The 23,367-nt window shown below is 37.1% G+C and overlaps 1 protein-coding gene across 1 annotated transcript; it reads right to left on the bottom strand.

Moving 5' to 3' along the window:
* Positions 1 to 2,557: 2,557 nt before the first annotated feature.
* On the bottom strand, positions 2,558 to 15,730 carry LOC143402310 (pantetheine hydrolase VNN2-like). The gene is made up of 7 exons (XM_076859715.2): positions 15,518 to 15,730; positions 15,264 to 15,394; positions 12,890 to 13,082; positions 10,657 to 10,945; positions 8,542 to 8,915; positions 7,493 to 7,663; positions 2,558 to 2,807 (listed from the first exon to the last, which is right to left on the bottom strand). Exons 1-7 carry the CDS (start codon positions 15,728 to 15,730, stop codon positions 2,631 to 2,633), a joined length of 1,548 nt encoding a protein of 515 aa, XP_076715830.2. The 3' UTR covers positions 2,558 to 2,630.
* Positions 15,731 to 23,367: the final 7,637 nt, after the last annotated feature.

Genomic DNA, 23,367 nt, shown 5'->3' with positions numbered 1-23,367 from the left:
GTCCTTATGCAATGGAAATCCTTCCTCTAGGTTTCGGAGCACCCCAATTTTGCTGGAAATTCCTAACAAGCTAGCTTTTATCCATTCTACCTTGTCTTTTTCCTGCTCAGTGACGCAGTACACGGGGGTGCTGCACTCCTTTCGCAGCCATCTTCCTCTATGTCTCATAGAATTTTTTAATTTCAATTTTATTGATTTCAGTTCTGATTTTAACTATTTCCTGTCTTTTGCTTTTCATGTTGATTTATTGTTCTTTTTCTATAGCCTTAAGATGTAATGTTAAGTGATCTATGAGCAATTTTCTATTCTTTTAATGAATGAGCTCAATGCAATGAACTTTCTTTTTAGAACTTCCTTAATAGTGTCCCAGAGATTTTGATATCTTGTATTGCTATTCTCATTTACCTCTAAGTATTTTTTGTTTCCTCCCTTATTTCTTCTGCTATCCATTCATCAATCAATCATATATTATTTAGTCTCCATATATAATATATATATATATATATATATATATATATATATATATATATATATATATAATATATTATTTAGAGTAGCTTCTATTTTTTATTTTATCGTTAATTTCTAATTTCATTCTATTATGATCTAAATAGAATGCAAGGTATTGTCTCTTACTTTTTTTTTTTTTTTTTGGTATTTGCTAAGAGTTGCTTTGTGATCTAATTTATGTTCTAGTTTAGTGAAAGATCCATTACTGCTGATAAGTCATGATGGATAAAATATTTTATATATGTCTGTTAAGTCCAAATTATTATGTATTATTTGGTTCTATAGCTTCTCTATTTAATTTTTGTTTGAAAGATCTGTCCAGTGGTGAGAAAACCAGGTGAAACTCAGTATTATTGTGCTTTGGTCTATTTAATTCTTCAAATTGAGAAAGGGTTGTTTGATGTACGTAGATGCTCCATTGTTTGGGGCATAAATATTTACTAATGTTCCATTAACCAGTATGTAATGGCCTTCTTTGTCCCTTCTGATTTACTTTGGCTTGAAGTCCACTTGATCCAATATGAGGATAGAAACCCCTGCTTGTTTATGAGATCCATGTAAATGATACTTTTTACCCCCATCATTTTACCTTCAGTTTTTGGATATCTTTGCCTATGAGGTGAATCTCTTGGAGACAGCATAGCATATTATTGGTTCTTGTTTTTTTAATCCAATCTGCCAATCTATGTTTTTTGATTGATGAGCTTAGGCCACTTACATTAATTATTATTGAGAAATGATTTTCATTTACTGTCATTTTGATTTATTTCTGGTTTTTAATTTGAATTAATTTCTCCATTGATTAGCTATTCTTCTAGCATAGTTTCTCCCTTTGCTGTTTTTCACTATTGTTTTTCATTTCTTCCTCATAAAATATTTTATTAAATATGTTTTGTAGTACAGGTTTTCTTGTTGTGAATTCTTTTAACTTTTGTTTATTATAGAATATTTCATTTCATTGTCACTTCTGAAGCTTGATTTTGCTGGGCATATCTCTTCTCTTAATAGGTAGCCACTAAATTATAAAGTGGTCTTATTTTCTATTGCATTTTAGAATATTTAAATTGAATCTATATGTAGACTGATAGCAATATAAAAAACACAAATGCCTCAATTATAATTTTTACTGTACAAGTAATCAACTTAAAAATAATTTGGAAGATATAAAATTTTAAAAACTAAAAATGCAAAGATATTTATTTGTTACCATTAAGTGACTGGTAATAAATACATGAGATGTTTTAAGTAACATAGAATATACATGTACATTGAAAGAAGTAGACTATCCAATGTTGAATTACACCATTAACAACAATGGTCTTTGTGTTGTGGAATTTGAGCTTATTAAATTAAACTGTAGCCTTCAGGTGGAATAGTTTGGGATCATCAGTTAGGTCTCCTTGAATTGAACTTGGAATAGTTATTATTTATTTATTTGTACTAAAGATGGAATCCAAGGGTGCTATACCACTGAGTAACATCACCATTCCTTTTAATTTGGGTTTTTTTTTTTTGAGACAGGTCTTGTGAAGTTATCCAGACTGGCCTCAATCTTGTAATCCTTCTAGCTCAGCCTCCCAAATTGCTGGGATTATCAGAATGTGCCAGAATGCCCATACGAATAGCTATCATTTCTTCAAGAACATCTCAAAATAACACTTTACTGTAAGATGAACTTTGACATTACTATCTGATTTGAAAGCAGATTCTCCCTAATCAGTAGCACAGAAAACTATGTGAGTTCAAAAGGTCTTTAATGTCAAAGGGAACTTATTCAATTCAAAGACACAGCTATGTTTACAATATCCCGGAAACTTTATTCTTCACTCTCTCACACTCACAGGTATACACTAGGGGTCACAGATTGAAACTTAGTAAGTGTGATGCCCATTTTTTTTATCTTAAATTCCATGCTTTTTTCATTGTACCACACTGCAACATTTTAGAATAGTCAAAAAGGGGAAGAAATGAAAAAGAAAGAAAGAAAATTATAATACTTAAAAATAATTTTTAATGGAAAAAAATAGAAATATTTGATTGATGCTATCTTAAATAGGCCTTTAGATTTTCACTTGGGAACCTGAAAAATACATTTAAAATGACAGAGATTTCTATTATTATTATAATATTTTATAAATAATTAGTAATATAGATGTCAGCAGGTAAGTTATAGCTGAATTGTTGGGTGGACATGAATTGTAAATCGCATCCTTCATGTACCACCTCCCAAACAGTGATGTTGTTAAGATAGGCTCAGAAGATCCACCCTTGTTTATCAAACGCCCATCTTTTAGCACCTAAAGAGAAAGTAAGCAAAGTACAGTCAGCTTTATTAAAACACATATTGCAATTGAACTAATAATTTTGAAACCACCCTAGGTAAAATGGTTGATCAAGTCATTCCTGCTCAGGAAAGAGGAACAGACAGGATTGGCAGGATAGCTATTTACATATAATGAAAACTAGAGCAATTAAGAGGGTTCATGATTTCAGTTTCAAGTATTGAATGTGACCATTAATGAAAAGTCAATATCAGCAGCAGCAGAAATGATTCATTGGATTGAATTATTGCAAGAAAATAAGGAAATAGAGCACATTTTTCCCTTAAGCAACTGAAAAGTTGGTGGTAAAACTGAGCAGATTCTAACCATAGAGAAACCTTATATTAATATATTGGAGAGGAAAACAGATAAGAACTTAGGAAGTCTCAGGAGAAAAAGCTGGCCTGGTCTACTGCCAGAATGAGATACAATCTAGGAAAAGAAGTTAGGATTTTTTTTTTCCTACAGCTGTATGTAAGAGAAACATATGGGAAGTGGAAATCTGAGCAGCAAAGGTTCATTCTGGTTTGGAAGTGTTTGTGACAGGCCTAGGCAATGTGCTTTTATTCTCTAGTTGAGTTAGAGCCACTGGTATGCTGGAGCCACTGAGGTATAGGTTCACAAGAACAGGTTGTTAAATTTCCAGAAACAGTCACAGGTGTTGTTAAGTCAACTTTGTTAGTCAGTTTCCTGTTACTATAACAAAATACCTAAGATAATTAACTTAGAGAAAAGATTTATTTTGGCTCATGGTTTTGAAGGTCCCAGATCAAAATGGTTTGTGCCTCTGAGGGGAAGCACATCATGGCAGGAGTGCATGGTGGAGCAAAACTGCTTACATCACAGAGTCAAGGACACACCCACAATGGCCTGAGGACTTCCCACAGGCCACTCATCCTGCAGGGTCTACAACATCCCAATAGTGCCAACCTGGGCACCAAGTCTGGAAACCTTTGGGGGGCACTTCTCCAAACCATAACACCAGCCATATTAGAAGTTGATCATGGTGAGAATAGTTACACCAAAATAATTTGCAAATGCCAGAAAACATAGCTTTTCCCTTTTATTCCTCAGAAAGCAAGTTGTTGAAATTTATATTCCACTATTGTCTAGAGCTCAAGATTAGTGAAGAAAAGAATAAATCATACAGTCAGAATAAAAAGAAGAAGAAGAAGAAACCCATCAGCTGGGAAAAGATAGTTTGAACAAGGTTGAAGTTGGGAACTGAGAAAACATATTTTATAACTGGAAGTAGAAAAAAAAATCCTAGAAGACAATTGTGAAATTTCATTTAATTTTATGCAATGTGTGAATGTAAAGTTAGTATAACTATTTCACAAGAAGATTCTTTAATCCTAGTGCTTCCAGTCTTTCCCATTTGGTCATGAAGCTTTTTTTTTTTTCTTTAACTGATTTTTAAAAAAATAAATGACAGCAGAATGCATTACAATTCTTATTACACATACACAGCACAATTTTTCATATCTCTGGTTGTATATAAAGTTGACACCGATTCATGTCTTCATACATGTACTTTGGATAATGATGTCTATCACATTCCATCATCCTTGCTAATCCCCTTCCCCCTCCCTTTCCCTCCCACCCCTCTGCCCTATCTAGTATTCATCTATTTCTCTCTCATGTTCCCCCTCCCTACCCCACTATGAGTCAGTCTCCTTATAGGGATTGGCTAACCTCACTTAGCATTATCTTCTCCAAAGCCATCCATTTACCTGCAAATGCCATGTTTCTATTCTCTAGAAGACAATTCTTATGCTTCACTATTCACAAACTGCTTTCATGTGCATTATCATACTGCATCTTAACCAAGTCAGTGAGGATAAAAGGATCTTTTCCTCTTTCATAAGAATTCAGAGGTTAAGTGGCTTTCTTGAGGTTATATAACTAGTTAGTTGCTAAGGTCAGACTTCATTCTTGCTGTCAGCCTGTGGTACTAGAGCAAGACATTTTGACACTTGTGGGCATGGTCAAGAATACTCCACCTTCTTGGGGGAAAACTAGAGTAGTGGAGGGGAAAAGATACTTACTAAGCATGTTAAAATTTCTCCAAAATGGGCATCTAAGATAATAAGTAAATGTTTTCCCAGTGAGTGTTTACTGATCAATGGAACTGGACAAATGCTCAAGAAGACATTGTGAGCATAGCTGATGTAAAATATCTGTCATTTACAATATTATAACTGGTCTCTCCAGAAATAATATATCAACAGAAGGGCCATGCTTTTCAAGGTTAACAGAGAAAGAACTGAACAAATCAACAAGTGCTTACTGTTTGTTTGGCTCTTTGAAGAAAACTAGTCACCCTAATCCTACATGGTCTTTGGATCAAGCAGAGAAACACAATATCTCCTGGAATCTTCTCCATGAACGCCCAACCAGCTTTGTATTGATTCTGTTTGGACTCTTGAGGAGACTGGCCTGTGCAAAGCCTTCTTGAAAGGATAGTTCACTGTTCTCCAGTAACTATTTTCAAAAATAATTAATGGATGTTCTCTTTCATCCATCTTGTGAGTTTGGTTAGTATTTGTTCCTTAGAATCTGATGTATTTCAGGGAAATTCATGCCACTTTGAATCTGCACATGTAAAAATGAACATCTATAGCACCCTGACTGTAGCAGTCCCTACCTGCTATACCAAAGACCTTGTCTGCCAAGAGCCTTTTATATGTCTTTCCTGATCTAATGCAATCTGTATCTCATTTTTTCTTTCTGAAAATGAGCTGGAGGAGGTTAAGTAAGATACAAATGATAATTATATCGTAAGCTCCTAATTTAAAGGATAGGGGCCCTTCCTTTCTTCCTTCCCTTTCTTCTTCCTTCCTCCTTTCCTTCCCCCCTCCCTCCTTCCCTCTCTCAGATCCGGAGATGGGAAACAGAATGACCCCCAAAGAATGACTAAGTTTAGAGTTGAGCCCTACACATCCTATGAGTTCAACAATTTAACATTTAGACTTTGGTATCATTCTCTAATTGCTCCTAATTCTCTGACACCAGTTGGGATGAAAATGTTAAAACAAAGAAATAAAATGGTTACTGACAAAGTTCTTGATATATTCTCAAATTTTTCTTCAACTGTTTCCATCCAACTTTTTCAAATACCACGTTCTGATGCGTGGTCCAGAGTGAATGAAACGGCATTTCTGCCTTCAGATCTTTAACTTAGTCTAGAAAATTCTAGCATTTTTTATTCTTTCCCCTTGGATGAGGTGGTTTCATGAGTTTTAATTCTCAGTCCTACTCTGGGACAGTTCCTCAGGGCAGGGGTTGGAGCGGGGGAGTCTATGTTTGTATGTCATAGAAGAAATATCAAAGTAGTACACGGAAAATTCGATTGTGTGTGCTCAGCTGTCTGGGAAGCCTGCAGGATTTCATGTACCAGTAGGGCTAGACTTCACTCAGCTATGAGACTCTGCTTTCCTCTTGTACTCCCTTGAAGTGAGCTCAGATATTTTCAGTTCATCTATGCTTATTTCTGCCAGTCCAGCCACCTTTCAGCTACTGGAATTTGGATTCCAGACTCCTCACTTCAGATCTGATCATGATTTTCTATAATTGGCTGTTCAGTTTATTAACTGACTAGTGAGAGGCAACCTAACCAGGTTCTATAGCAGTCGAGGATTCCTGTTTTCTGGATTTCACAGTCTTAAGCCTGTATTATACATTAAACTGTTGGCTTCACAGAATTATCTCTTTTATAAATATGACATTTTCCAATCTGATAATGTGCAAAAATATAGACATGTGACATGACCACTAGAAATCTGCAATTCTGATGCCTTCTTTGCCCAATACTTGGATGAGTTAACTTAGATTCTTATTTCCCCTTATAGAACATGCAATGACTCCAGCCTGCTCACTGAAACCCTGCCATTGGTTGCCACAGTTCGGAGATGACATTAATTGGTAGAGTATATGTATGTTATGACCATGTGTGTGTGCATGTCTTATACTAGCTAATGTAAACCTGCAGTCATAATTCTGATTTGAGTGTAGCTTCTTTTGTGAATTAATTGGTTAAGCACTACAATTTATAAAATAAATGTCCAGCTTTCAGCTTGTCTCCAACTTCGACCAAAGAAAATGGCAATCTAGAAACAAAAATCCTTCAATAAATAGTGACTTCAGTTCATAGGTTCTACATTGCTCCTGTGGCTTGCTCTGCTTGATGAGACAAATAGGCACACAGAGGGTTGCAAAGAACTTGTCCAAAGTGACTTTTCCTTTTTATGCTCTTGGACTCATTTGACTAAAATGTGAAAAAGTCCATCTTTGGTGAAAGATTAGAGACCACAAGGAGAGATGGCCCTAATCATGCCAGCTGTTCAACACAATCCCATGACAAACCAGTCAGCCCCAACCAACCTACTACCTAGTGAAAGAAACAAGGAGGTTAGCCAACTTCAGCTGAACCCATCTCAAACAAGAAAAACAGGCTGTCTACACCCAGTTCAAACTGACAATGCACAAAATCAGGGCTAAGTTAAGAGCCATTGTCTAGAGATGTTATATGTTTTAAGGAATTTCATTGCACAGCAAATGTTAATTAAAGTCGCCATAGCAACTGTCACAGCTTGTTTGACTTGGCTTCAGAGAAAGAGAAGATGAAAATACTCTTGAAAATACTCTTGAAATCCTCTTACCTCAAATTTTCCAGGTGCCAGACGAATTTCAGAAAGTAGCACTTCAGGAAAAACATACTCTGTTCCAAATGTACCACTAAGGGAGAACATTTCAAATCTTGTAGAAGCAGTTTCTGCTGGCTCTCCACAAGTTTTCAAATCAGCGGTTTTGCATTTCAGCATTGTGCACACCTATGTGGAACAGATGCAGATAAAACACACCTGATATATCGGTTACTTGTTCCAGAACTGTTGACTGGCTTTTTAACCATAGCAAAGCAAAGCTTCCTTTCTCCATAAAGAAATTGGAATCATATTTTTTTATAATCATCTGCTTTCTTGAAAATGTTAAACCATTTGAGAACTGATCCATTTCCTGAAAAGCAAGTGAACTGAAAGGAATAAATCAGTTCAGAATTAGACTCAAACCATTACTTTGGTATGGTAGATGATGGCATTAAGTCTGAGGAACTGGGGGGTCTTGGGGCCACAATAGTACTGATGCTGAAAGGATGACTAAAGTTTGGACCACCCTTGATCCTCACCTCTTTCCATATCCTTCTCTTTAGAAGATAGTAAGGCATAGAGTCTAAGAAAATGCAAACTCATAACCAACATACTAGAAAAAGTCTCAACCTTTAAAATTTGTCATCTGAAGGGAACAAAAAGACTAGGACATCCAATTAGAAGAGGAACTAAGTAAAAACCGTACTCCAACTCATTGTTGGTTTCACAAGTAAAACTAAGAATATATTCAGATTGTTGGCAAAACCTAATTAAGGAAGACTTCTTGAGTTCACCACAATTGCAAACTAGTTCATCATCAGTCATAGACAATCGTCATGGTAAAATCACTGCTTAAAATGTGCTTAAAGCAAAAAGACCAGATAATACTTAAATATAATAGCAAATTACCATATTTGATTAACCCCTGTGTGTGAGTGTGTGTGAGAGAAATACTGTTGGTGTCTTGACAAGAAAGGCACTGGACTTTCTGTAGCAAATATTAAAAATTCACCTGGAATTTACAGACATGTTTAAACACTCCCATTTACTTAAGCTTAAATTACCTGCCAGTACTCTCTTTGCCTTCGGCCATGAAGTCCTGTAAAAGCCCCCAGAACGTAGGCTTCGTTCTCTTTTTTTTCTAACATTTTGTAGCTTAGATGACAGCATAACTCTTTCTGACAGACTGTAAGGTTTCCTGAATTTTCAAAAAGTTCTGTGAAGTTGAACTGATCGCGGGAAACATTTCCCCCAAAAGTTTTTTTCTGTACTGGGAAGGGTTTGATGGTATTGGCATAGGCATTCCAGTTGACGGCTACTGGGTAGTCCGGAGATTTCCGAGGATGTGAATCCACCTCTGAAATGAGGATGCGTCCTGAGTCTGTTTTCATGTCATAGTGGTACGTTCTGGGAGAGTGAGGTGCGTAGATACCACTGCCTGGGAATGGAAGACAAGTCTTTTGAAACAATAATGCAGACACACACACACACACACATACACACACACACAAATAATTCACCCCTCAGAGTTGGGCGTATGATCCCATCCTCATTTGGGACAATGAGAGGCCATACAGACTTCCTGTGACACTGAATACCCAATGACTTTTTCTATTCTCTCTTGGAAGTAAGTGACTGAACTACAAGTTTGATGGTCTCATTTACAAATAAACTTAATATGACAGCATTCTTTATTAGCATTATGGAAAATTAAACCAAATATAAAAATATTTGTGTTCCAAGAGTCTCTGAAATGTAGGGAAAGCTAATGCAAAATTCTTTTCCCTTCTCCACTGTGGCAGTTTTCAAATATGTCCAAAAATTATTCAACACTCTTTGAAAGGAAAGTGAGAAAGCGAGAGATGGGTGAGTGAGAAATGAAGGACGGAGACCAGGCAGAGATCCACACAAAGGTTTACTTGTCAAAGCTGACAAATAAAGGCCATTCCTCTACAGAGTAGAGAGGCCCCAGGTCCCAAAAATGTAAGGGGGTTCAGCTTTTAGGGAGTAGGAGTTTGGAGTTGTAGCTGTGGTGCTATGGGATAGGCTCAGGGGTGCTTACATCAGAGCTAGGTGGGTGAGGAATAGCATGGGATTGACTTAGGTTGATGGTACCATGGGGCTTTCCAGAGCAAAGGGGTTGTGTCCTTCTGGGATTGGTTTAGGATTAAAGTACCATGGGGTAGGTCACTAATGGGGCAGGGGAGTTTGTGTAAGAGGAAGTACAGGAAAGTGATATTTATCTAATGAGATGGTGGTTAACATTTAAGATGGCTGTGCGAATGTTATATCAATACCCTATACTCTTCTATCCAACAGTGGGTCTAATTCCCTTTCCCTAGCTAGCCTAGTGATTCCCTTCTGATGAACAAAATTTTGTACAAGTGCTGGTGATACCTGGCCATAAATCGCACAACTTCTTCCTCCCTCCCTTGCTTTCTGTTTCTGTCTCTCTATGCCTCTCTTCTCTCCTCTCTCAATTCTTGCCCTGCAGGAAGTACATTTCCATGTCACAAGGATACATTTATTACAAAGTCCTATGGACAGGCATGTGGCAAGAAATGAGGGCCTCTTGCCAACACCCACTGAGGAACTGAGAGTTCCTACTGAGGGTGGTGTGAGCCAGCTATGCTGGACACAGACTCACCTTCAGATGACTGGCTAGCCAGCCAACTGCCTGGTGTAACCTGAGACAAGAATGATCTGAAGCCACCCAGCTAACCCTTGCCAAATTCCCGATAAACAGAAGCTGTGTAATAATACATGTTTGTTGTTTTAAGTCACATTTATGTTTAATTTTTAAGGTAATTTATTATATAGCAGCCTAAAAATAATATAAGCCTTTTACTTTGCTAGTTTAAAACACATCTCTGTTTAGTTCCCTGTTTGCACACTTGCTGGCTGGGGAGACTTTAGCAAATTATTTGTGCTGTCTCTTAGTTAGTAAATTGGGATGTAATATCATCGTACAGAGTTGTAATGATTACATGAAATAGAACAGGTAAAGTTTTATCATGACCATAACTTACAAATCAGCCCTAGCTTTTCTTTTAAAACGAGAATGGTCGTAGTGAGAAGTTTCACCCAAAAAGCAAAAAAACAAGGCAGATCATCTCTGAGGCATTAGTTTCTCCATGTGCAGAAGTATACGCTACACATCATACCTGGTTGTAAATTACCTGTCATGTTTTGGCCAACCTTATGTGTGTTGGCTGCAAGAAGATTAACTCTCATTCCCATTGCCCAAGCTGAGTGGAATTCAATAGCTGTCAAAAAGGGCAAAACATTCATCCAAGCTGTGGGAAACAGTATGGTATCCACTTGGTGATCTTCCACCAGGGTAACTGCAGGATCGTCGAAGAGTATGTCAAAGCATGTGAAAATGCCAAATGTTCCAAATGTAGTCTTGAAAGTTACTAACTCCGGCTTGTCAGGGGCATCAAACTGAGGCTCCGAGTAGAGATGGTACTATAATAAATGCATAGTATTTAGTATACCAACTAAGACTAGTAAAGTCTTGTTTATAGAAGAGATGACTTATAAAAGCCCTCCAAAGTTAGTAAAAGATTTTGCTAGAGTGGACAACAGGACATATCCTAGAAAGTGAATGAATCTAACAATCAGAAGTGAATTTCCAAGGCCAATGTAGAGAAATAAGCAACATGTGTCCAGAACATCTCTTTTATCTCCTCTTCTCTCTCTACTTCTGTCTCTCTCTCTCTCTGTCTCTCAGGAGCCAAATATCTCCCTAAGAGCCCCCCAAACTATAAGCTTCTTAAAAGCTAATAATATGCATTATTCTTCCTGAAGAAAAAGTAGGTCCTAATCTCCATCATGTGGGACTATGCCCCAACTTCCTTAATAATACTCCTCTGGTGCAGGAATCAAAATCAAGAATTAATAAATGGGATGGACTCAAACTAAAAAGTTTCTTTCTTCTCAGCAAAAGAAACAACCTGTGAGGTGAATAGAAGGCCCACATCTTGGGAGCAAATTTTTACCCCTCACACATCAGATAGAGCACTAATCTCTAGGGTATATAAAGAATTTGAAAAGTTAAACACCAAAAAAAGAAACAACCCAATCCATAAATGGGCCAAGGACCCGAACAGACACTTCTCAGATGATGATATAAAAAACAATCAACAAATATATGAAAAAATGTTCAACATCTCTAGCAATTAGAGAAAAGCAAATCAAAACAACTCTAAGACTTCATCTCACACCAGTCAGAATGGCAGCTATTATAAATACAAACAACAGTAAGTGTTGACGAGGATGTGGGGAAAAAGGTACACTCATACACTGCTGGTGGGACTGCAAACTAGTATAGCCAATATGGAAAGCAGTATGAAGATTTTTTGGAAAATTGGGAATGGAAACACCATTTGACCCAGCTGTCCCTGTCTTCAGTCTATACCCAAAGGACTTAAAAACAGCACACTACAGGGACACAGCCACATCAATGTTTATAGCAGCACAATTCACAATAGCTAAACTGTGGAACCAACCTAGATGCCCTTCAAGAGATGAATGGATTTAAAAAAACATGGCATATACACACAATGGAATATTACTGAGCAATAAAAGAGAATAAAATCATGGCATTTGCAGGTAAATGGATGGAGTTAGAGAAGATAATGCTAAGTGAAGTTAGCCAAACCCAAATAACCAAATGCCAGATGTGTTCTTTGATATAAGGAGGCTGATTCATATTGGGATAGGGAGAGAGAGCGTGGGAGGAATAGACGAACTCTAGATAGGGTGGAGGGGTTGGAGGGAAAGGGAGGGGGCATGGGATTAGAAATGATGGTGGAACATGATGATCATTATTATCCAAAGTACATGTATGAAGACACGAACTGGTGTGAATATACTTTGTACATAACCAGAGATATTTAAAAATTGTTTTCTATATGAGTAATAAGGATTGTAATGCATTATGCTGTCATATATAAATTCAAAATGTTTTTTTTAATTGTATGGTTTAAACTTAAATCATCAAGAAGATAATTAAATTAACTGGTACTGAAAATTTAATATTTTGTGATTTGATAAAAATTTAATTTATGCAAAAAACTAATTCTTACAATTTTGAAGCATGTTCATACCATATCTTTATTAAATGGTATCCACATTACAATCGGCTTTATACCTTTTTCATCAATAGTAAAATTATTTATTTTATAAACACAAAACCTTATCTCAATCCTGGACCATAATGACACTTCTCTATCAGGTCTCTCTCTACATTTTTTTTTTCCAGATCAGTTTTTTTTTCCCTAGAATTCCACTTATTACTCATTTTCACCAAAAATCTCCAATGATATTGTTTTATATGGGAACTAAAGCTCAAACTCCTAAACATAATATTCCCCATTCTCATATCTGGCTCCGCTCTCTCTGTCTTACCTTGTGGTAGCGTGCCACCAGCTTTCCTTCTGAATTATACACCACATTGGTATTATATTGATAATATCCATTTGACGGACACTTGGAGTCACGGGCATTACATTTCTTTTTGTCTCCAATATTTGCCACAACATAGATAGAGTTGTTCTTGGCCAGGCAGCTGAGTCTTGCTTGTACTGGACTGTGACCAAATCTAAATCAAATTTTAATGAAGACATTTTAATTTTTCAATATATTTAAGTCAGTTCATACAGACAATAACAATAGTAAAGGTCTATGTACAATTGGTGTCAATATAAAAACCACTCAGAGAGAAGGGCATATTTTTTAAAAACACAAATTATACTTAAACTGATGAAGACTTTTTATGCCACATCTATTGCTCCAGCAATTCACTACTCACTTTTCTACATGATTAATTGTCTCCTCTCTACTAGATCATTCCCAACAGTATACAATATGCTCTAGTACCTTCTAAAGTAGGGGGAAAAAAAAACTCTTTTGACCTTCTATGCCCTTCCTTATATGGCTTTTGTTCTCAGCTCACTCTTACAGCAAGAATCCTCAAGAGAGCTGTCCCTCTTACGGTCATCAGTTGCTCCTGGCTCATTCTCGTTGGAAGCACTCCAGATGAACTTTCATTTCTATCATCTGAACTCTCAATAACGCCAACAATGACTCCCAATCTTACCTGACCTCAAATCTTACCTTACTTATCTACAGGAGTTGACAGAGCTCCACTCTCCTCCTGGAAATGTGTCTCTCTCTCCCTGCACTCACCCTTTCACTCTCCTGCTCATTGACGGCTCTTCTCTGTGTCCTTCACTGGTTCCTCCTCATCTCTTCTACATGTCAACCCTGGAATTTCCTAGTGCTCAAGCCTGTTCTCTATTCTTTTCTCTACGTCAATCCACAGGTGGACTCTTCTGGATGTGAAAAATCATCTGTATGTGGACTTCTGATTTTCTATCTCCAGACTTCCATCTGTCCCCTCATGCCAGAGGTGCATATTCAGCTGCCAGGAGGACATCTCCACCTGGGTGACTAAAGGGCAGCACCAACTTAAGATACAGAAAATTGAATTCTTGATCTGCCTCCCCAGACCTGCTGTTCTTGGGGTGCTCCCTGTGTCTGTGAGGGCAATCTCAATCCTCCAGTTGAGATAACTGTAATTGTATTGTTTCAAGTAATGATGCAAAACACTTCCCCTTGCTCTATTTTTTTTTCATTTTGGTCAAAGTTTGTTCCTTCTATTAGGGACTATGAAAGAGCTATTTATTAACCTTACGGAAGAAGCTATTCCCCAATTTTCACTAGTTCCTGTGGCCACTATGGTCTTTGACTCTTCTGCAAATTTGCCACACGTGTTGTCTTTAATGAGAAATCTGGAAGTCAACTATTGACTTTCTTCACAAAAGAGAGGGTTTTTTTAATATATATATATATCAGAGACTGATAGTATTCTCTTATTGCAGTTCATTTCTCTAGAGCTAAGAAAAGTTATTTCCCCCCATGCTCTTATTCTGATAAATCATCAGAATCACTAGAGATATCACTTCAGAATCATCAGAAGTGCCTAGAAAAATGTGATATCTAAGATTCTCCACCAAGATCATGACAAAGGAATATTTAATAAATGTAAATGAGGTAGAAGAATGAGGTAAAGAGTGAACAAGAGAGAGCAAAGAGCCAAGTGTGGTGGCACATGCCTATAATCCCAGCAGCTTGGGAGGCTGAGGTGGGAGTATCACAGTCTCAAAGGCAGCCTCAGCGATGTAGCAAGGCCCTAAGTAATTTAGCAAGATTGTGTCTCAACATAAAACATAAAAGGGGCTGAGGATGTGGCTCAGGGGTGGAGCACCCCCAGATTCAATCCCTGGCACTTAAAAACAGAGAGAGAGAAAGAGGAAATGAGTTGTGAAAGAGCAAAGAATGAGTGTGTGTGCAATCTGTGTCTAAATCAATCATCTTCTCATCATGCTAGACAGAGGATTTATATATTCAATATATACATATATATTAAATATTTTACATTGAAAGGTTTCTAAGTAACCTCTTTCCAGGGAGATTAGCTCTATGAGCACAGGGAAATGCGGTTTCAAAGCAGAAGGTCTGATGACTCACTAGAAAGTTCATGGGAAGACTTCTCTACCTAGGAAAAGATAGGACAGATAAAATCTATGAACGTCAAATGTGGTCCCTTCAATGGAGAGCTTGGAATATTTTCCTCTAAGTGTAATTTTTCAAAAACTGACAAATGTCCAAATATAAATATAATACATACCATAATATGATAAAATAATTTTCCTATGGTGAACATGTATGCTTTAGAAATTACAGCACTTTAGTACAAACAACTAGGATAGCTGAATACCTCTGGGGGTCCTGACATGGAATCCAGTTCACCTTAGGGTCTGGGATATCCTCAAGATAAGGGAAAATGCTTTCCCTGGTAAATTTCCATCCATAAAGTGCATCTTCTGGAGTCACAATGATTTGAGCACCCTGTTCAGAACCAATCAAATCAAAATTGTTTTTCCGTGTGCAAAATTGACAATTCAACCACCAATCTTATTCCAACTCCCTTGTCCCTCCCCAAAATTGTAATTTGCAGAAATAAAAGAATACCTGACCAGCTGCTTGCTTAATTGCTGTCTCCAGAATATCTATATTCTTGTTCATGAGGATCAAGGCATCATCCTGAGAAACAGGTATTTCTGTTTCACTTGGCAAAATGACTGCATGTTCATATACTGCAGCTTTAAAAGTATCCGGAGCACAGAAAGGCAGGGTGATCAGGGCAAAAACTACTGCAGAGGTTAGAAAAGAAGAAGTGGACATGGCCAAGGTTGGGTGGTTTCTGAAAATGAAACTAACATTAAGTGGTATTTATAGAAGGGAGAACATTTATGTAACGTGACTGCCAACTACTGGACTTTTATTTTATAATTTTATGAACACAACTGGTCTGACACTTTTGAGGATTACAATCAGAAAGTATTTTAAAGAGTAAATAACATATACTATTGATAAGATTTAGTGTCATGTTTTTAAAAATTCAAATATAGTGCAATTATCCTCTTGCTAACAGAAAGGAAATAATAACAAAATTAACTCTCATGTGAAAAATTGTAGCACAACAAACATTTTGTTTACTAACCTTAAAAATTGGTAACAAGTTTTTGTTCTGTTGGTTGACTTAACATCACATTTATTTTTAGAGGGGGAGAAAAATTTTTAAATATTTACCACTGGGAGAATGCACAACAGTACTGAGAACAAAATTTACCCATATCAACACTCCAACTCACTCATTCCTATTAGAGACTGAGAATTTATGCTCCATAAAGAAGTGCTGTCTATACAGAGATACTAAAAATTGTGTCTATATGTGTAATAAGAATTGTAATGCATTCCCCTGTTGTGTATTTAAAAAAATAATAATAAAATTTAAAAAAAAACAGAAGAGCTATCTAGTGTGTGCACTGCTACATCCCTGGGGTCTAAAGCACTGACTCCCAGATGCTGCTGCCTAGTTAGGATTGTTTCAGAGGAAAAATCAAGACTTCATCTTCGAGGCCCCAGGCCCCAGGCCAGCTGGTTGGTCTGCCTGCCTGCCTGCCTTCCTTCCTTCTCTTCCTTTCCCTTCTCTTCCTCTCCTTCTCCCCTCCTTCTTTCTTCCCTTCCTCCCTTCTTTAATTCCTTTATTCTTTCTATTGTGGGAGGTAGACGCCAGGGATAATGAAGCATCTAAGACTGTTGATGATAAAGATCATCATCTCTGTTACAACTCAGCTAATGTACAACTTGCATTTTTGTTAAAGGAAAATAACCACATGCATTGATGAAATACACACACACACACACACACCAATATGTGATCTCTGATTCCCTCCTAAACTCTATCTCTATTCTCCCTTTCCCAGTCCCAACACAATGTAAAGGCTTTGTTTATTTCATATGGGTGTCTAGATGAAAGTCCCTTAAATACTCTCAAATAGCATAGAAGAGTAAAGACAAATAAAACTCATTCTATGCTTTCCCTTATACTGAGATAGAATTCTTGTTAAGGGTAAGGTCTAAGGGTTAGGAATAAGATCTGCTCATATATTCTGCTTGGAATAGAGGTTTTTATTAAAGGAATAACTTGTTTTACCTATACAGAGAAGAAAACTGGAAGTAATTTCTAGAAAAATGTTCAAGCCCTTTAGGAGAAAGTGTAAAAGGGGCAGTTATTTTAATGAATTTTAGCAGATTATGTAATACTGATTGTTAGTGATTGCTGGCATAATTTTAAACTATATAATTGTATAGTTTATATTTATGCTATATACAGTATATAGAATTAGGGAATGAGTATCAATTATTGGTAAGTGATAGATTGTGAAGTGTCTTTACAGTTTAGAGATCATAGGGCTTAATGCCTACATATCACATGACAGGAATGTAAGACATAGACAGGCAGAAGGACTAGAGCAAGGAGTTCTTCCCATTCTGATTTTGGAATACTCACCTCACACTCCACCTCAGTACTGGGGATTCAAACCAGGGGCACTTTACCACTGAGCTACATCCCCAGGCTTTCAATTATGAGATAGGGTATTACTAAGTTGCTTAGGATCTCGATAAATGGCTGAGGCTAGCCTCAAACTTGCAATCTTCCTGCCTCAGACTCCCAAGTCGCTAGGATTATAAACATGCACCACCATGCCCAGCTTTCAAATCTCTTATACCCAAGACATCATGCATGTACCTGGGATCTGTTTTAATATCTGAATCCAAGCATATACACACGTGTGACTTTTTTTCCTGTTTTTAAAAAATGTATTGGTGCATTGTAATTTTACATAATAGTGAGATTCATTGTGCCATATTTATGTTGCACAACACGTAATTGGATCAATTTCATGCCCCAGTACCTTCCCTTTCCCTCATCCCCTCTGTTCCCTACTCTACTGATCGCTCTTTTGTTCTTGTTGTTGTTGTTTTTGTTTTTGTTGTTGTTATTATTATTATTATTATTATTTGAATTATATATGCATAAGTAGGATTCATTTGGATATATTCATACATAGACATGCATAATTTGGTAGATTTTGTTCCCTAGTACTTTTAACGAATTCAATCAAAACTGATCACCATGAGAAGAACACCTGTGAATTTTCCAAGTGCTAAATGAACATTTGACGCAATTGATGCCTAGTAAAGATGACTGAGCCCCTCCACACTCATCCATCTCTGTAAGTATAATTTGGGTTATAATCTATTTTCATGTGAATTGATGTCACCAATTTATAATATTTTATCCTCTATTTTGCTTGTAAGAACTTAGCCAGATAAAGTGGGGAAGAGTTGATAACAGTTTTTACTTTGGGGGAGGAGGAGCCAGGACAATCATACTGGTCACTGGCATCTCATTGTCCTCAAATGTTCTTGGATGTTTTTATTTGCTTGTGATTTAAAAAAGAAAGAAAGGAAGGAAGGAAGGAAGGAAGGAAGGAAGGAAGGAAGGAAGGAAGGAAGGGAGGGAGGGAGGGAGAGTATGTTTTATCATTTATGAGAAGGGGAAAGGGAATATAATTTCCAATGTAAAGTCAAAACAAACATGTTCCCCTTTTTCTCTCTGTAGCATTTCAAAAGCCTATCTGAAACTGAGGATCCAAACAGTAAAGGTGACTGCACAACAATATCAGAAGCTTAATATATGAAGGTCCTTGAGATGTAAAGAAAAACATTTGCCCAGGAATAAAATATCAAATTCAGGATATATAACTTAAAGAATTGGAATTTTTGTGCTCAGAAAGATGATTGGTCAAGCAAGACTTAATATCTTTAGTGGAACTGAGCTATACAATAAGGTAAGGTTACTTAGCCACAGGGAACATTGATTAATTATAATTCACTGCTAAAAGAGCCTACTCCCAAATTTATCATTTTGTGATTAATAGACTTTAATTAAAAGGGTGAAAAGATGATTAAAATAATTGATCTAATATAATCCAACCAGAGTCACTATAAAAAATGGTCATAGTTCAAATGCTTTTTTCTGTGAACCTGATCATCTGATAGAAAAATATTCAATTAACTGTGATTTTTTTAAGTCTCACTATTCCACTTTCTCAAAAGTAAAAAAATTACCATGTATTCTCAGCTTTGTATTCCACTTTGAACCTGTTTCTTTTCTTTTCTTTCTTTTTTTTTTTTTTTTTTTTGGTCCTGGAGATTGAACTCAGAGATAGTTAACTACTGAGTCACATCTCCAGCCTTTTTTATATCTTATTTAGAGACAGGGTCTCACTGAGCTGCTTAGGGCTCTGCTAAGTTGCTGAGTCTGGCTTTGAACTTGTAATCCTCCTGTCTCAGCCTCCCAAGCTGCTGGGATTACAGTTGTACACCACTGCACCTGGCTATTTCTTTCCTTTAAGTTCAGGTCAATTATACCTGCTCTATCTCCTTCACACGTTAAAGGTTTTTCTGAGTGAAAGATGCATGAAAGTGCTCTGTAACTCATAGTGGGAATGAATTAACAAAAATGGTAATAGTAGTATAATGATCCTGGCTACTTGCTATTATTCTATTGTTAGGACTACAAAAGTATTTTTGTTCAAGTAAACATTTCTCATCCTTTTAAGTACTGAAAAACTGCAGGGGGTTACTTAGGAGTGATAGGGAATATGTTACCAACTCCTTGATCATATCATGCCAAGCCAGATAGTGAAAAGTATCAAGCTATGGAGCATTTGGTTTTTTTATCAAATTATATAAGGACCTCAAAATGATTCATCAATAATTCAACTTGTTTGTTCTCAGTGAACAAGAGCAAGAAAAAATATGCTCTCCTATGATAACATCTCAGTCACGGTGATGCCCAGTACTCCTCTGGTTCCTGTTTTCTTCTTTCTGTGGTCTTTGCTCTGACAGTCACCCCCTGGTGACTTTCTGGTTTGGTGTCATTCTCTAGGTGGGCCCTAACTCAAGAGTGACCGCAGTTACAATTAGACACTAAGATGTAGTCTGCTTTATCCTATCCTGACAAGTCTAGTTTCTATCTTCTAAAGCAGCCCTAAGAGCCAGGAACTCAGACCAGGTGGAATGGTGCAATTTCTGCTGAACAGGAACACAAGTCAGTAGAAGCCCCAAGAGCAATAAAAGCTGGAGATTAGCCTGAAAAGCCTAAGTTGACTCATATCCACATCGTATTTTTTCTGTTTATCACCATATTCTCCCCTCTAGATATGGAGAGAGTTGCAAGACCTATAGTCAGTCCTATGTCTAGTTGTTGCTAAATTACACAGCATGACCTTCTTTTACTGTAGTTAATGATTGTTGTGAACTACTTCCTGGCTGTGTGGCTATGAGAAAGGTATATATTCTCTCAGGGCCTCTGTTTCCCTCATCTGCCAAACAATGATAATATGTGCCAAATAATTTTTGCTGTTACTATTATTATTGCTTCATCTCTACAAGATTGAGCCCTACTGGGAAGGCGATGCTCAGTGCAGCTTTGACCCAGGTTTCTGGTCAGAACCCCACCTGTCCTGTTAAGAGAACTTCAGTAAATCCATGTTCTCTATTCTTATTTTTCTGTCTCTCTTCACAAACTCTTTTATGGCTCCTTGCTTTCAAGTCAAATGATCCAAATGGTTTTTCCTAAAATTAATCTAACTTCCAGTTATACTAGCTAGTGGTGATGACTTTCCCTACAACTGCACCACAGAGTCTCCCTTTATCACTCTTTTCTTTTTCTTTCTTTTTTTGATACTCAGATTGAACCCAGGGGTGCTTTACCATTGAGCTACATCCCCAGCAATTTTTATTTTTTTATTTTAAGACAGGGTTTCACTAAAGTTGCTGAGGCTAGCCTTAAAATTCCAATCCTCCTGCCTCAAGCCCCCAAAGTCACTAGGATTACAGGCATGCACCACCATGCCTGATCTATTATGCATTTGTAAAAACTCCTACACGTGCACAAAACTTGCAGAGAAACTAGGTTACTTGTACATTGCTGCTGGAAATTTAAAAATGGTACCCTCCATTCTGGAAAACAGCTTGGCAATTTCTCAAAAAAAAAAAAAAAAAAAAAAAATCTCAACTCAGCTAGGGGCTCAGAAAAGCAGGGGGGTGAGATTGATGCCAATGATGAGAATCAATCAGGGACAAGTCCTGTTTCCCCAGTTGTGAAGTTTGAACAACCAAGAAATGCCCAGGCAAGCATACAAAGCAAGTTTTATTTAAAGACTAGAATAAACAGAGATTTCTCTGCAGAGAAGGGTGCCCAGAGCTGTGTGTCTAAGGAAGTGGGGGCGTCCTGCCCTTTTTAAACATTTTAGAGTTTCTTTGTTCTCATGCCCTCCTTCTCCCCTTATCTTGCCTTCATAACTAGTGACCAAAAGATGGGCCAAAATGTGGGGAAGAAGCCTTTTAGGGATGTCTTTCCATGTCTGCCCAAACGGGCAGGAATGGAGCCTCCCAGGAGATGCTTCATTAAACTCTTACAACTCCCTACAAGGAGGAACAATTCACTGGAGATGGTCTTTGCCTCAAGATGAGGTTGAAGCAGTCTTTTCTCCTCTTCATCTTCTCTACTCTGGAGAAATCTGACAGGAGGACTCTGACAGGAAGGTTTTGGTAGGGGAGGGGAACTATTTCTTCAGTTTCAGGTTGCCACTAAGCCGAGTGACAACATGCAAAGACCTAGAAGAAAAGCTGGAGTCTTGCAATTGTTGCTTTACCCACCAGGAATGTAGTCTCAAGCCATAACTCTGCTGAATGGAGTTCATTTAAATCGAAGACCAATTAATCTGCAATATCAATTTGGGAGTTCTCACTAATCTAAATCAACTAGCTGAGGCTGAGTGGTGTGTTCAGCTTTAGGCATGAAGAAGCTGTGGGCAGATCTTCCCTTTCTAAGCAGTTCTTCCCCATTAACAATGCTGCTTGACCTCAAGAATATGTTTCCTTTACAAGGTGCAATCTCAAGCACACACTCCAGGGCTGTGGCTCCCTTACTCACTAAGATGAATGTCCTATGTCCTAATGTGCGCCCCCATCTTCCTTACCAAGTCATCTTCCGGTCCAGGAGGTTAGACTCAGCTCACCATAACCAGGTGTCTTGGCTCTTCATCAAATATGAACAAAAGAGGCAAAAGCAAACCAATAAGGGTGATAATTGAACAGAATATAATAATAATAGAAGAAGAAATGAAAATAGCCAAAAGTTCTGAAAACATAGGAAGAAAATACGGTATTAGTACTGCATTCAGGACAAAGATTTATCTACACTGATTTTAATTACCTTAAAAGGAAAAAGAACTCTACCTGTATTTATTCAGCAACTGATTTTATGACTATCAAATCTGAATATATAAACTAGAACTTAATTGATTTGGATTTCAATTTTGTTTGGATTCGTAAGACTTTTTTTTTTCTTTTTCAGTACTAGGGATCAAACTCAGGCACTAATGCACACTAGATAAGCACTCTACTACTGAACTATATCCCTAGTCCATTTTATTTTCCATTTTGAAACAGGATTTCATTTTGTTGCCCCGGCTGGACTTAACTTGAGATTCTCCTGCCTCAGCCTTCTGAGTACAGGGATTACAGGCATGCGACATCATACCAGGCTTGATTTGAATGTAGTTTTGTATTTGTAATGCTATTGTTGACCCATGTTCAACAAAAAACAGACTTTTTATTTCTTCATTTTAGTACTGCTGATGAAATCAGAGGTTATTACTGAACACCAGGTTTTCCTGGATTGGGCCTACACTCTAACCCTCAAGCACAAACAGGCTGCCATTAGAAGGGGAACTGTGAATTTCTGAAAGGAATTGGTGCAAATATTCAAGAATTGTGAGTAGTTCCTAGTGAAGGCTCATTTCATGTAGCCCTGAAAACTGAGGTTATGGTTTCCTTAATTAATACTCTAGGTAACATTTTATTTTTTCTAAATATATTGTTTCTGGGCTTATTCTTCTATGTGTTTATTTCATTAGATGAGGGCCCATGCAAGTGACTCTAAAGGAAAAGATGATACCATGGGACTGATCTTTAGATTATTTCCTTTCAACATGATTATATCTAGAGGTATCAGCCTCTTTATACACACACACATACACACACACACACACACACACACACACTCTCATACACACTTTTTTAGTTGTGTGATCTTAATTTTATTCACTTATTTATATGTGGTGCTGAGAATCAAACCCAGTGCTTCACACATGTGAGGCAAGCACTCTACCACTGAGCCACAAACCCAGCCTTCACATATTAGTTGTAATATGGTTTCTAAGAACAACCATCAGAAAGTTGAAAATTTCTAATTGAACTACCATAATCTTGGACTGTATTTATTAACCACTTCTTTTGATAGCTAGATTTGAAAGAGTATACATAACATATTAAATCTTGATAATGAAAAAAAAAATAAGCCAATAGAATGATATTTCATCAATACGTGATGTTTA

Source organism: Callospermophilus lateralis, chromosome 6 (genome assembly GCF_048772815.1).
Source record: "Callospermophilus lateralis isolate mCalLat2 chromosome 6, mCalLat2.hap1, whole genome shotgun sequence".
Lineage (NCBI taxonomy): Eukaryota > Metazoa > Chordata > Mammalia > Rodentia > Sciuridae > Callospermophilus > Callospermophilus lateralis.
The sequence above is the reverse complement of the archived record's forward strand: the minus strand, read 5'-3'. Positions and strand labels throughout refer to the sequence as shown.

Bases quoted from the DNA above. Each gene is read 5' to 3' on its own strand.
- LOC143402310 (XM_076859715.2), bottom strand. From the start codon at position 15,730: ATGTCCACTTCTTCTTTTCTAACCTCTGCAGTAGTTTTTGCCCTGATC. The intron at 13,083-15,263 runs GTATTCAGCTAT...AATTTGATTTAG, and splicing joins CCATGTCAGGACCCCCAGAG to ATTTGGTCACAGTCCAGTAC. The intron at 8,916-10,656 runs GTAATTTACAAC...TTCCATTCCCAG, and splicing joins GGTTGGCCAAAACATGACAG to GCAGTGGTATCTACGCACCT.